Here is a 14,634-nt window from a genome sequence, read left to right as displayed (position 1 = left end):
TACTAGTTCAGATTGTGCAAATTCCTCTAGATGTAGAAATAACTGTATTGAACATGTTGGTGAAATACTGATAGAGAAGTGTTAATACTGCAGAGTTTATCTATACTGCACTGATTCTCGTATACTTAGAAAAAAATATTTTGCACAAAATTTTTAAAAGGTATAAAATATTCATAAGTGCAGCTTTGAACAATAATAATGATTACAATGACAACAACAGAACTGCTAATAATTGCAATAATAATAATAACTTTATTTATATTTTACCTTTGAAAAACCAAGTTTACAAAGTGCTTTACAGACAGGGCAGAAAATAAAAGGAAACTCGGAAAGACCATTGAACAACAAAAGGAGAAAGAAATTTAAGTTATGCGTCATAAAATGCTTTCAAAATGAATCAAGACGACATCTTTTAAAAATGAATAAATGCCACATCTAAGGAGGGAAAAGAACAAATAGAATAAATGTAAAATCCCAAATGCACGGCTAAAAGTATGAATGTTCGTAGTAATAATGAATAAATAAACAGTAAGAGAGTACAAGTGAACACTAAAATACAGTTTAGAAAATTAATTAGGCAATAAAAATCAGAATAATAAATAGAAACAAAAATAAACAAGCATGTAAAAATAAGGTATTATTATTTATGGAGATTAACCCAAGAAATGAAGAGCTAAAGTTGTGAAAACCCAACAAATGTAAGGGTTCCTGTGAGCGAGCTTTCTTTTCATTTTCAGTATTACTCTGTGTTTTTTTTCAGCTGAAATTTTTAGTTTATCTTGTTAGATAATAACTAAATACTTGAAAAAGCAAAAAATTTAATTCAAGCTGATTTTCCCTTGGGATTAATAAAGTGCCTACCAACCAACCCACCCGCTTTTCTAAGGCTCTTTACATGACAAAGTAATAATAGACAGTAATGGATTAACAGCTATATCAGTTCCCTAAATGTAAGTAATAAGAGTTAAAATAACCTGTTAACAATGATGGATGGATATTTGGATAAACGGGTGGTTTTAAGCAGTGATTTTATGTGTTGATTTTGCACCAAAACAAGTATGACATTAATTCATCTCAGTAATTACTGCTAAGTTTGTACCGTTGTCAAGATTTGGTGATTTTAAAGCTTGTTCAGACATAAACATGGATCTTTGCTGCTTCATTATTCTAGTCGGTTTTAAACTACTGTTCCTCATGGTTGCAGTGCAGCAGAGAAATGTTTGTCAATTACACACAACTGGACAAGACATCCAAACAGAATCGCGACACGTCAGATCAGAAAGCATATTTAACGTCACTGCAGGTCTAATCTGACCGTGTTTGCGTTTTCAGATACGCAGCCATGAGCCACCCGGTGTCGGTGCACCTCTACTTCCTGTCGGACCAGTTCCAGGGCTACCTGGTGCGTCACGTGGCCACCAACCGAGCCTCCACCCAGCTGGAGAATCTGGAGACCTGGGTGGCCCCCAAAGACCACTTCAGCCTGGCCAGCCCGCCCCACAGCACCAACCGGCTGCTGCACATCCAGGTCAGACGCACAGTTACTCCTTTAATTGACCTAAACCTGGTTATAAACCAAGTCTGGACCCAGTTTTATTGTGTATTTACATCTGATTATACGTTCCAAACTTCTCAGCTTAGTGTCTTAAACTGAAGAAAGAAAATATTTTTCATCAGTGTCAGGAAGAGGAAAGCAGTTTTGTTATAATAATCAACATTCAGTAAAGAAATGCAGCCAGACATGTACTAAAAAAAAAAAAAATAGCATTTTAGCTTTGGGTTTTAAAAGTATAAATATCAAACAAGAATGTGCTGAATTATTACATTTGATCACCAGTCACTCTAATTTATCTCAAATATATGTTACCGAGCTTAGCTAATGAGCATATAAGCACATTATCGTAACTATTATAGTCTAACAGTCTAAGGTGAATGTATCATCATCAGTTATAAGATTAAATTGTCCTCAGTTCAAAGATTTATTCTCACAATGCTCCTGTAATTAACAATTAATTCCTCACATTTCTGATCCATGTGAGTTATGAGTCACTGTCCCGATCCCCTTTGTTCAGCTCCTAAAAACACAAAGCTGTCAGAAGAGACTTGATGCAGAAATACAAGTCAGTAAAAATCGTTGGCATTTGTCTAAATAACTTTAGGGTCACAGCTGTAGACGTCAGCACCATAAATAGTGTGAAAAACAAATAATAAGTACGTAGAAGTAAACACTGAAGGTTCTTGGATATTCGTGAAATCAGACGGAGCTGAGCTTCCACGCTATCCTTTAACCGTTTTTTCATCGACTCATAGGATCTCCACCAAGCATGAAACCAATCTGGAGCTTTGCAATAAATGTGATAAAACTGCTTATTAACTGACAATGAGCATTTGATATTCATTCTGAATTCAGCACCAAACAAAAGTCAGAGGGTTTAGAGCTGCAGCATTTAATCAGTTATTCAGTTTGAGTACATTTTGAACCAAAAAAGTGTGAATTATCTGATTGCAGCTTCTTAAATGTGGATATTTTCTGGTTTCTTTCCTCCTCTGTGACAGTAAACTGGATATATTTGGTTTTTGCCAAACACTCTTGGACATTTCCCACCACTTTCTGATGCTTTATAGACAGAACAACTAATTGATGAACCCAGAAAGTGACTGTCGTCTGCAGCCGAACCAACAATACAGGAAGTCCAGCCCAGGATTATTGTTTTAGCTGCAAGATCTCAGGATCAGATTGAATGGTTTGAGACCAGAAAACCTTAAAAATTAATCAGTTATGGCCAACAACCAATAAACAGATGAATGTGAGGCCTCCATAGAGTCTTACAGAGTTTGTTCTTCATGTCCAGGTGGGTTCTGACTGGGATCCAAAGGAGCGTCTGTTCAGGAACTGGGGAGGCCTGCTGGGTCCGGAGGACGAGCCGGTGGCCGTCCAGCGCTGGAGCCGCAGCCAGAGCAACCTGACGGCCACCGTGGTCTGGATCGACCCCACCAACGTCATCGCCGCCACCTACGACATTCTGGTGGACGCAACCGCCGAGGTCACGCACTACCGGCCGCCGCTCACCTCCCCGCTGAGGCCCGGCGTCTGGATGCTGAGGGTCCTGCACCACTGGAGCCCGCTGGGTCAGACCAGCTTCATCGTGGCTCCGCTGGAGTTTCACCAGCAACAACCGATACAAGAAGGTGGGTTTACCGGCGTTTTATTTACACATCAGAGTTCAGACCATCAGTATGTAGACACTTATTCTTTAGGCTCTATGCCTCTCTTACATGAAGATACTGACTTTGTGAGCTCTTCTAATCATAAAACATCGCTGTTGACAGTGTGGCGGCACAAGGTCTCCTGACTAATGAGTAGGAATGTTTATAATTACAGTGGTCCCTCGCCATATTGCAGTTCACTTTTCGCAGTCTCACGGTATCATGGATTGTTAAATTGCATTTGATACCGCGATTTTTCACTATATCACAGGATTTTGCAGTATGTAGGTATTCTTATATATTTATTATTCACTGCAAGTGTTGAGAGCATCAGCAAATCTATCAGTGTAATCTTATTTATCTCCAGTTTGTGGAAACAGAAAGTTAGAATGATGTCACTCGTGCAACTGGTTGGTGTGTCGTCGTTCTAATTATGTATTTGTAGAGTTTTAATTCTCAAAGTAAAGAAAGTTACTGTTGTCAAAATAAATAATTACACACCAAAAAGTTGCACAACTGAAGTAATTTTAACTTTGTTGCCAAATTTGTAGTGATTTTCACCTCTTTTAATACCTGAAATACACCAAAGTAACGGCCATGTTGGTGTTCTGAGAGCAGTTTCACACAAAAACAACTTTACTGTCTTCAAACATGCAACACCATCAGGATTATTTGTCTCTTGCTGTGGACAACTGGACATGTTTTTTTTTAAGACTACACCCCGTGGTGGTCCACCGGAACAGGCAGGACGTCGCCTCCGTATTCCTGAATAAACATCTGTCAGAAGCCACAGGTTCAAATAGTAACAGCTGGACACATCCACAGAACCACAGCAGCAGCAATAACCATAAATGAAGCAGAGCTGCAGCTGGAGAGGGATGGAGGTCAGCCTTTTAAAATGAATAATGAGAAATAAATGCATCGTGAGTGTTTTAACTGGACCAAGACACCAACTGTTTGAGGGAATCAGAAGAAATATGAAGTAGACTGTGAGAGGACACTGAAGTAGGGCTGAAAAATTCTCACCATGACTTTACAAAACGCTGAGTGCTGCTGTTTGAAGACGGAGGCGAAAGAAATGGAATAAGTTCAGTAAAGGATGACCTTTCAAAGCAGACTGAGTGTGTTGCTGGAGAAATGTTTGTTTTTAGTGCTTTGCATTCTTAAAAAGTCTTATGACATCAGTGCAAAAAATATAGATTATCCAAATGTGAAGGGTGCATATTCGGTCTGTTAATGATTAATGGATTAATTGCTGAAAAAAGAAGGTCATGCATGTCAGTAAATGTATTATAGATGAGCTGTAGTACCCGGTTGTTCCACCAGATGGAGCCTTTTATTGTTTAATACTGCACTGTAAAAATAAATGGTTTTAACGGTAAAATTCTGTAGTTGCTAGAATGCTACTGCAAAATTATGGTAGGGCTGAACCCGAATATCCGAATATTCGGCCGTGACGATGGTATCCGAATATTAAATTTGAGATCCGAATATTTACCTGGAATATTGTCGGACGTTAGACTATGACTGCCTCGTTAAAAAAATCTGCTGCAACCTACAAATAGAAAAATAAATTTTGAAAAAGTAAATGCAAATATTCTCTGAGCATTTATGAAACTAGCAGAACAACTGTTTATGTGGTCGCAAATCAAACTGAGCTTCGCACGTGCACGGTTTCACTTCTATTATTCAGCGCAACAGTAAAATATACTGGCACAAAGTTTGAACGTCCAGAAACTCTCCTGCAAACACCTGCTTGGAGCTCTAGAGGGTGAACAGCAGATAATAGCTAATGGTTGAGTTACACAGCGGAGGCCCTGCTGTCACAGCTGTCGGCACCATGAATACTGATATTTATAGATCCAGTACGTAGTCCGACTCTCACTCAGGGTCACCTCTGTCTGAATTAGCCTCCACCGGTTCCTGTTGGATGTGTTTGACCTCTGCAGGCTGTTCATGGATCACTGCAGGACTAAGTAAAGAAGCTGAGGGTTTATTAGCTGCTGCTATAAAACGAAGGTGACGAGATCTGATCTGAGTGTCGCTGTGGTTTTAAAATACGACATGTTTACCTCGCAAAGGTCATTTGTTTTGGTGTTTTCTGACTCTTTATGGTTAGAAAGTTTCATGTAACCTTCTAGATGAGAACAAATTTCTCATATATACATTAAAAATTATATTAAACCTGTTTATCCAAGTAGCAGGATATTGGATTTAAAAATGGAAAGATAAGATAGGATCCACTTATAAACTGACGACTAATTGATTGTCATAGCTCTGCTGTCTATCTAGTCTAAAACTCATCTAATTTTAGTTTGAAACTATTGTAAACCAATCTTAAACATGTCCAAAGCTAGTCCATATGTAGTTCAAAACCAAGTCCAAATCTAATCTGAAACCAGTTCAAAACCAGGTGCCTAAAACACAGCCTAAAATAAGTCCACAACCATGAACAGAGCTGGTCCAAAGCCATTCTAAAAGCGGTCCAAAACCAAGTCCAGTACCAGTCCACAACTAAGTCCAAACGTAGTCTAAAACCAGTCCAAGATCAGGTCCAATACCAGTCCAAAACTAGTCCAAAAACCAATTTAAATTCAAGTCCAATGACTCCAATACCAGTCCAAAACTTGTCCAAACTAGTTCTAAAACAAGTTCAGATTCAACCTAAATCAAAAACTAGTCCAATACCCGTTTAAAAAAAAAAAACTAAGCCCATGGCTAAACTAAAACCAGTCCAAACCCAGTTTAAAACTTGTCCAAAACCAGTCTAAAATTGGATCCAATACCAGTCCAAAACTAAACTAGTTCAACACCACCCTTGAAAGAGTCTAAAATCAGTCTCACACTAATTCAAAAGCAGTCCAAAACCAGGTCCAGTACCTGTCCACATCTAGAATGATCTAGTGCAAAATTAGTGCAAACCTGATCTCAAACCAGCATGAAACTGCTCTAAGCTGATGCTAAAACCAGTCCAAAATCAGGACCAAAACTAGACCAATCCAAAGTCCAAGTCCAAAACCAAATCGAAACCAGTGTAAGTTTTTTCTAGAACTAGACTAAGTTCTAAACCAAACCCAAAACCAGTCTATAACTCATCCAAACTAGTCCAAAACCTATTTAAAACAGTGTAAAACTTATCCTAAAACCAGTCCAACTCTACTTTAAGATCAGGTCTAAAACCAGTCCAACACCAGACCAAACTGCTTCTAAACCAAGTCCAACATCAGTCTAAAACTAATCCTAAACTAGTTTAGAACTCATCCAAAGCTAGTCTAAATCTAGACTAAATGTCTTGTTATCCCCGCTCTCCCTCCAGTGTTTTTGTGATGAGGTAAAACCATTAAACTTGATTGTGTTTCTGATCCAGAGGCGGCCCGGCGGCTGCATGGCGGCCCGGCCCGGAACTCCTACATGGAGCAGAGCTTCCACGGCCTGAACCCGGTGCTGCGGCTGCCGGTGAGCCTCGGCGCCGTGGAGGAGGCCGAGGCCAACGCCGGCCTGACGGGGGCGCCGCTACGCCGCTGGCTGGACGGCCTGCTGGAGGCCCACTGGTCGGCCTCGGACGTCTGCTCCGCGGGGCCCAGCGCCTGCCCTGTCATGCAGCGCTGCCGCCTCACCGCCTGGAGCTCCGCCAGCCCTGACCCCAAGTCTGAACTGAGCGCGCCCAGAGACGACGGACGAATCAGGTAGCAGGCAGCCGGACTGAGGGAGGACGGGCAACACATGAAGGAAAGCCGATATTTATTTATTTAACGTTTGTGGGAAAATGACGGAAAACTGTCTCCTTCAGTCTGATCTCACTTTAATTTGGGACTCTGGAGCTTTGAATGAATGAGAGTGAATGAGTTAATGAGTGAATGAGTGATGGAGGAGCGTCAGAAGAACTCTTTACCTCTAGTTGTCTCCTGGTTAGTTTGCTTTACATGTTTACACAAAAACAGACGTGGACGCTCGATTTTAAGCTCATTATTTAGAAAGAAAAACGACAAACAGCTTAAATCTGGAGCTTTAATTCAAGAGTTAAATCTTGTGTTTGTCATTTATTTTTTCAGGTGTTCTTGTCATTGACCTGGGGTTTTAATGCACAGATTTTTTTTTAAAGTGTCGCCAATCAGCAGGTGCAAGAGTTATAAAACTACTAATAAGCAGTGTTGTATTCAAATTAGCAGTCAGTGTAATACAGATCTGTATAAATCACAAAAAGTAGCAGAAATGTGCAAATTAATCACAGGAAAATGTTCAGGAGGAAAATAATAATCCTGTTTAAAATGTTATTGAATTTCAGTAATGTGATGAAGACAGATTATAAAGTGTTTACAGATTCAAATCTTATATTTCCAAATCCCTAATTTAAACTTCACATTTAAAAGCGTTTGAAATGGAGGAATTAGATCAACAATTTATTCACCAAGACCTCACATTTATTGTGCAAATTTACCCAACTAATTTAAATATTAACGTTTAAACATACAGCATTATAAATATTGCACCACAGTCTAATTCATTTATAGATTAAGTTTAATACTAGGGATGTGCGCGACTAGTCTTTTAATTGTTTAACTGCCTTCTCATTTATTAAACGTTTAGTATTTTACTAGTCGGTTAAACGCTGCATTAAGCATCATGCACCTTGTTCTTCGCGCCTCTGCATCGGCTTCTTTGTAAACAGGCTGAGCAGCCAGGGAGAGAATAGCTCCTCCTCCCCTCCCGTCACACGCACACGTAGCAGGGGGCGGTCGACCTCCAGATGACACGTTCATTTCTCCAAACCTACACCGCCTGCCCCCCCCCCCAAAAAAATAAAAATAAATAAATAAATAAATAAAATTCAGTTCGGAAATTAGTCGAAATTCCCATCCCTATTTAATACTTTGCAAAATTATACTGGAAAAAACTAAGACTTAAAGATTCAGATCGATCAGCGATGTCGTCCAGTCAATCGAGGTGAGCTCCTTTGGTCATGTGATGCATCAACCAATCGGTGTCATCAATGTCACATGACCACAGCAGAGGAAGCTGATTCGCTGCAGCTTCAAACTGAGTTTTCAGCTTAAATTTAAATTTCTGAAAGTGGTTAAATTTTAGCTACTTGAACAAGTACGATTTTAAATTTAAAACTTATTTCTAAACAGATAAATTCAAAATAGATTTTTTTTTTTTTTTAAAGTTCTGGAAAATTACATTTCAAAGCAAACACATTTGCTGCTTCCAGAGAAAAATGATTTCAAAATAAACCACATAGCTGTCACAAAAAATAATATTTAGAGAAACTGACATTACATTAAGGTTGTTCTCACAATTAAACACAAACTGGAATTATAATTTTTAATTTCTATAAAATCGACCACTTTACCTTCAGTCTTTAGAAAATAAATTCACATTTTAACGTTCTAGCAGATAAAGCTCTACAGCGTGTTGTTTTCTTCAGAGATAATGAGCCTGAAACGTTCTGAGCCGCAGATGTTTTTCATCCAGAGCCGGGAAGGAGTCGGCAGGAAAAATCTGATCATTAACTACTAATAAAACATTTCATTTGCTTATTTATTCCCTTAAATTGCTATTTTTATTCTGGCAGCATAAAGATGATTTTCACTGATTAATTCTTCCTAAACTTCCAGCCAGTCATCGGAATTTTTAAACACAAAACTATTGTGCAAATATTTGGAGAAGAAGTTTTCTGATATTTTATTTAAATAATGTTAAACGGTTGCAAGTAAACACGAATCAAAATATTAGTGTTTTATGCTAATAAAATATTATTGTTTTACAAAAAAAGCATTAGTTAAAAGCTGTAAAACTGTATTTTACTGACAAAGAAAGAGATCTGTATTTAGATCATCTTAATTACATCTCAGCTGAGCTAATTAGCTTTTAGCAGGACTTTCTGTTAACTTTTCTCCCTTTATTATTAAATTTTAGCTGCTGCATCATTTTTGCAGATTTAAAATTACGGGTTTATTTATAGAAACTGCAACAAAAATTATCATTAATGAGCTTCAACTTAAGGTGAGACTACAGGCAGAAATATAGGAGTTTATGTTCTTGTCAGTGTAGAGATTTTGTTTTTTTTCTTCAATAACGTGTTTTTTATTCAGACTAGTGGAGAGAAAATCCACATTTAGATGTTTATTTTACTACATTCATGCATATTGGTGCATATTCAATGAGATAAGGCCTCATTTGCATATTTAAACTTAATCTTTCAGACAATTAGTTTTACAAAATAATGATCTAAATGGGAATAATTCACCTGTAGTGTCTCAAAATTACTAGATTGTGTTTGTTTAGCATTTTTTTATTGTTTTTCCTGACAAATTCTAGTTTATTTCTCCTTTTAAATGACATATTTCTAAAAAAAAAATACTAAACTTGAAGCATTTTAATGTAGCATAAAAACAAGTCTGCTTTTTTTCTTCCAAATATAGTCTTTTTTTCCAGACTAGTGGAGAGAAAATAGACATTTAGATGTTTATTTTACTACATTTATGAAAATGAGAGCATCTTTCATCATTAGTAATGCCTCATTTGCATATTTAACTTAAAATTATCTTAATGTAACTAATCAGCCGAGGAAGTTTAATTGTGATATCTGCTAGAAAGCACTTCCTGTTTACCCTTTTTTTGTTTTGTTTTTTCCTGACAAATTATAGTTTTTTTTAATCTCCAAAATTACAAATTACACTAATATACTTGTTAAAAAGCATTAAAAACACATTAAAAAGTCAGACTTCGGTTGTTTTCCTCTATAAAAAGCTTCACTTTCTTTAACTTTATTCCTCTTAACGTTAATCTTCAGTAAATAAGTGACTTTTTCTTTGACTTCCTGTCGTTTACTTCCTGTTTCCTGCCCGGCTCTGGCTCATGTTTTCTTTCTGTGCCATGATTGAATCCTTCACACTTGAAGTAAGACGTTCGTTCTGCTCAAAGAGATTCTCCTCGTTTTTTTTTCTTTTCTTCTTGTTTTTACTTCCTTATCTGCTGTACAAACCGGCATCCAGTAATTTATTCAGAACTTTAGATTCAACGCTTGTTCTTTTTCAGTCGTTTTTTGTTTCTGAAAGCTGATTTAGAGTGTTTGAATCTGTCAGTTTGACCAGTTTTAACAGCGATAAACGGCCTCCTCCTCATTAGTCAGCCAGGTTTAGTCATTTTTTAAATTTATGTTCCACATTTCTGACACTATTAGCAACAGCTGAGGTGTTTAATTTTCCTTTTTAATTGACTTAAGATGCCAAACAGATAATTATGAGGCAGCTTATCGGTATTACAGTTAAACTACTCCCTTCATAATGATGTGAAAAGCAAATACAGATTATATTCTTGATTTTTTTTTTTTTTTTTTTTTTTTTTTTTTTTGGTTGATAAAGTGTCAGAAAATGGTGAAAAGTCTGAATCAAAGCTTAAAATGTTATGTTTTGTCTGAATATGTTCAGTTTAGCAGGAAAAAAACGACACATTCACATTTAGGAAGCTGAAATCTGTAAATTTGGACAGTTTTTTTTTTTTTTTTTTTTTTAAGCTCCGATTTAACTTCTCTGAACCAGATTTCTTTGTTTCAGCAGGAGGAGCTGTTCACACATTTAAACACACCTGTAGGTTTGTGTTGTTTCACTGGGATTGCACCAGTAAGGATCAAATCTGCCCTGTTTGGTTTTTATCAAGATTAATCTTAAATAATTAGCTCTGAAAAATACATAAAGAGAAACTTTGCTGATGTTTTTATAGACAGAGGTTAATTTTAATGTGATCGTAAAATTCATAAATAAATTCTAAACAGCAGCTCAGTGTTTAAAACCACCTTTAAATGTTGACTTAACATTTTAATGTGGTATTTTCCATTTTATAGCAGTATTTTGACAAATTAAGACTTAATTGCTGAGAGTTCGATGTTCAGGTTTATGAAGCTGCTTAGCTTAGCTTAGCTTAGCATAACAAATGGAAGCCGCTAGCTTTCTGCGCTGCACGGAGCCAAACAACAAACAAACAGTGCAACAAATCATCTGGAAAAAGAACTAGTTGTCCATTTCACACCAGCTGTTTATAAATTAAATTAATTTAAGACGTTTCGAGGTGATTTCTGAAGGATTTTCTCAGTCTAAATCATAATCCTTGTTGGTGCAATTCTCCAGAGGCCAAAACATTTAATTAAAATTAATTAAGTAATTAATTAATAATGCATTAATTAAGAGCTGGATATATTTTGTTACAGAAAATGGGCAATTAAATTAATATATTGAATTTATTTCTACGTTTCCACACAGCAGTTTTCAATCCGGATGTTTCTGCGTTTGTACATTTACTTTTAAAACATTATTTCAGTGTGCTGTTTTTCTGCAAGTCTAAATTTATTTATTTATGCATTTAGATGTGATTATGCTAACTAGGTGGGCGGAGCTAATCTCAGCCTAAAACAGGATTGGCCAGCTGGGCGAATCAGACAGAAGCAATCAATTCCTGTAAAAATCTACAAAAACAGAAGCTAATAACTGTAGAAATGTGGAAATTAAAACTGAAAGAAATGAAGAAAATGTAGAAATACAGAAATGAATACAAAAACAAACAAATTTCGAAATAAAATGTAGAAATACTGAAATAAATAGATATAAAACTAGAAAAACGATGTGGAAATATCCTAAAAGAAACTGTTTATCTGTGGAAATGTAGAAATAAATTAAGACATTAATTCAGTTGTCATCTTTATTAAAAAAATAAGTTATTTTCTGTGTTTAATAATTTAATTTAGTGTTTATATTTATGATTTTGTTCTCCGTACATCCACACTCTTCTTTACTACCAAAAACCCACTAATATTTCATCTTTTTTAACTAAATTATTCCAGGATGTGAAGTTGCCATAAGACAATATAATTATTATTAATAATAGTATTGTGTTACTATTATTGGGACTGAAACTGGAGGTGAGAGTTTGTTTATTTTCTGATTTTAGGGTAAAACTGTGACAGTCGACACTTAAAGGACACGAACAGAACGTGATATTTATGCTATAATTTATTGTTTAAAATGATAAATGTTCTGCTGTTATTTGCCAAATTTCAAACCTGAACTCAAAGTAAACACAGACTTTAGAGTCGTTTTTCATACGACGAGTGACTTTTTTTGTGTAGATCGGTATTTTGTAAAAATACTAAATAGACGATGTGCTGTGATGCTCTTTAAGACGTTTCGATGGCGTGAAGATGTTCGATTGTGGAGGAAAATCCCAGCCGAGAGGTTTCATTTCTCTGTTTGTTTCATATCCAGACGTTCTGTTTGTTTGTGTGTGTGTTTGTTTGTTTGTTGTCGTCTCTGCTGGGACTCGTGTCGTGCCTTACAGCTGTGACTCCTCATTTAATCCTCTGAAAGCGTCAGAAACCGTCTCTAATGTTCAGAAACCAAACTGTTGTGAATGCCTTATAAATGACCTTTAGTGGTTTTGAAGTTTTTTTTTTTTGGAAATAAAACTGAATCTCCCTTTAAAGCGTCTGCGTCTTATTTTGTTGCCTCCTTTTCCGATGTTGTTTTCCGCTGCTTTAACATTTTTAACTGAAGAAAATGCTCTTTGTTCAAGTTTGTAATTGAACTTTTGAGAGATATATTCATCACTGAGTATCAACACGCAGCTTCCAGATGTTTTTATTTACCTGAGTTCACGTCTCTGGTTTTATTTCTGGATCTGCAGCCGGCTGTGATGGAATCATCAATAAATCGGATCGATTAATCGACTGGAAGCGCAGAGATAATTAATGAACACGTGACACAAACCAGGACAAAATTAACCTTTAACCTCTGGAAGAAATGCAGTCTATTGAGCTAAAACATCAGAAAATATTGAATATTTCCCTAAAAAACCAAAACAAATTTAACTTATTTCTAGTATTTATACATGGATTGTAATTCTAAGCAGGTTAAATGGTTAAAAACAGGCGTCTATAACTATTAAAATATCATCAGCATGTTATTTATAGCTGAGATTTCATTAATAATATTAATAAGAATAGCAATTAACAGACATTTCTCTAAAATCAACTTAAATTGAAGGTTTTTCCATAGAAATCCAGGATAAATTCAGCGCATTTCTAATATTTATATGAGAATTCTAATTATAAGCAGGTTAAATGGTTAAAAAGACCATCAGGGGCGTCAAAAACTATTAAAATAACAGGAAAATATTATTTAAAGCTGAGATTCATTAATATTATTAATAGGAAGAGCAATTAGACATTTATCCCACTAGTGTCAGCTTAAATTAAAGGTTTTTCATTTTTTTTAAAAAATGGATATTTTGGTGAACATGCTTCAAAATATGACTAAAAAGTTTATTTCAACAAATTTAACTCAATTCTAGTATTTATACAAGAATTCTAATAACCAGCCTAAATGGTTAAAACACCATCAGGGGCATCTAAAACTACTGAAAATTCAGCCCTTCATTATATAAAGCTGATATTTAAGTAATAATATTAGTGCAAATAGCAACTATTAGACATTTATCTCATTAAAATCATATTATATTCAAGGTTTCTCTCAAGAATTCAGGATATTTTGGTGAAAATGTTTCAGAATAAAACTCTAAAATGTTTAAGAATCTTTTTTTGTCAGATTGTTTTTAATAATTAATATTTTAGCTGTGCGCTGGTAATAATTAGTTCATTTCTGTATTTATCAGTCGGCACAAGATTAGTTTACACTGCAGAAACTGACAGATTTTAATATTAATTCTATTTATCTGAGATATTTATGTTCATGTTTGGAGTACAGAACTTTAAAAACACACAAAATCTCCTCAGATTCATCAAATTATATTTATTTTACTTTTATCTTCATCCAAGTTCTTTTGACTATTTTGAAATAGTTTTGAATCCCTAACAAGTAAACTTGAATATCAAAAATCAGATTTGTCATTATTGAAACTTTGTACTCCTTAATAATTCAGTGTTGATTTTCTGTATTTAATTGAAAGTAGAACCAACTTGTCTTTTATTAAAACACATTTATTAGTTCTACCTTGGTGACTTACTGCAGTTTTCTCAGTTTCTCAGGTCGCTGCCGCCTCCTGGTGGTCAGTAAATCTATTACATCAGACTCAAAGTTAAAGGGGAACTTCAGTTTTTTTTCAACCTGGGGTCTGTTTCCATATGTAATTTCATACATGTGAGTGATGGAGAAATGAATTTTCGACATAACTCCAGTATTTAGCCAGGCAGGCAGCTTAGCTAGCAGCTTGGCTAGTGAAAAGTATGGGGTAGCTGGCATCCCTGCGTCAAAGTCCACCCTAACGTGCTTTTTGCCCCACACTGACCGGCTCATATAGACTCAGTGAGTGTCCCACAAAATACTAGAGATGAGAAGTGAACGAAAACCTCCACATTACCTGGCGATCGCTCTTTGTTGTGGTCTGTATCCAAATCTCAGGACGCTTGAAAGCAAA

General features: G+C 35.9%; 1 protein-coding gene across 1 annotated transcript in view; it reads left to right on the top strand.

Moving 5' to 3' along the window:
* LOC110955092 (xylosyltransferase 1-like) overlaps window positions 1-12,684 on the top strand; it is a 44,312-nt gene extending 31,628 nt beyond the window's left edge. Inside the window, exons 9-11 of the mRNA XM_022199944.2 lie at window positions 1,333-1,528; window positions 2,853-3,189; window positions 6,575-12,684. Coding sequence (XP_022055636.2) covers window positions 1,333-1,528; window positions 2,853-3,189; window positions 6,575-6,897 — 856 coding nt within the window. The 3' untranslated portion in view covers window positions 6,898-12,684. The remainder of the gene's footprint in view (window positions 1-1,332; window positions 1,529-2,852; window positions 3,190-6,574) is intronic.
* The last annotated feature ends 1,950 nt before the right edge of the window (window positions 12,685-14,634 follow it).

This window comes from Acanthochromis polyacanthus, chromosome 21, assembly GCF_021347895.1.
Source record: "Acanthochromis polyacanthus isolate Apoly-LR-REF ecotype Palm Island chromosome 21, KAUST_Apoly_ChrSc, whole genome shotgun sequence".
NCBI classification, from domain to species: Eukaryota; Metazoa; Chordata; class Actinopteri; family Pomacentridae; genus Acanthochromis; species Acanthochromis polyacanthus.
Note: the sequence above shows the minus strand (reverse complement) of the source record. Positions and strands in the feature narration are given on the sequence as shown.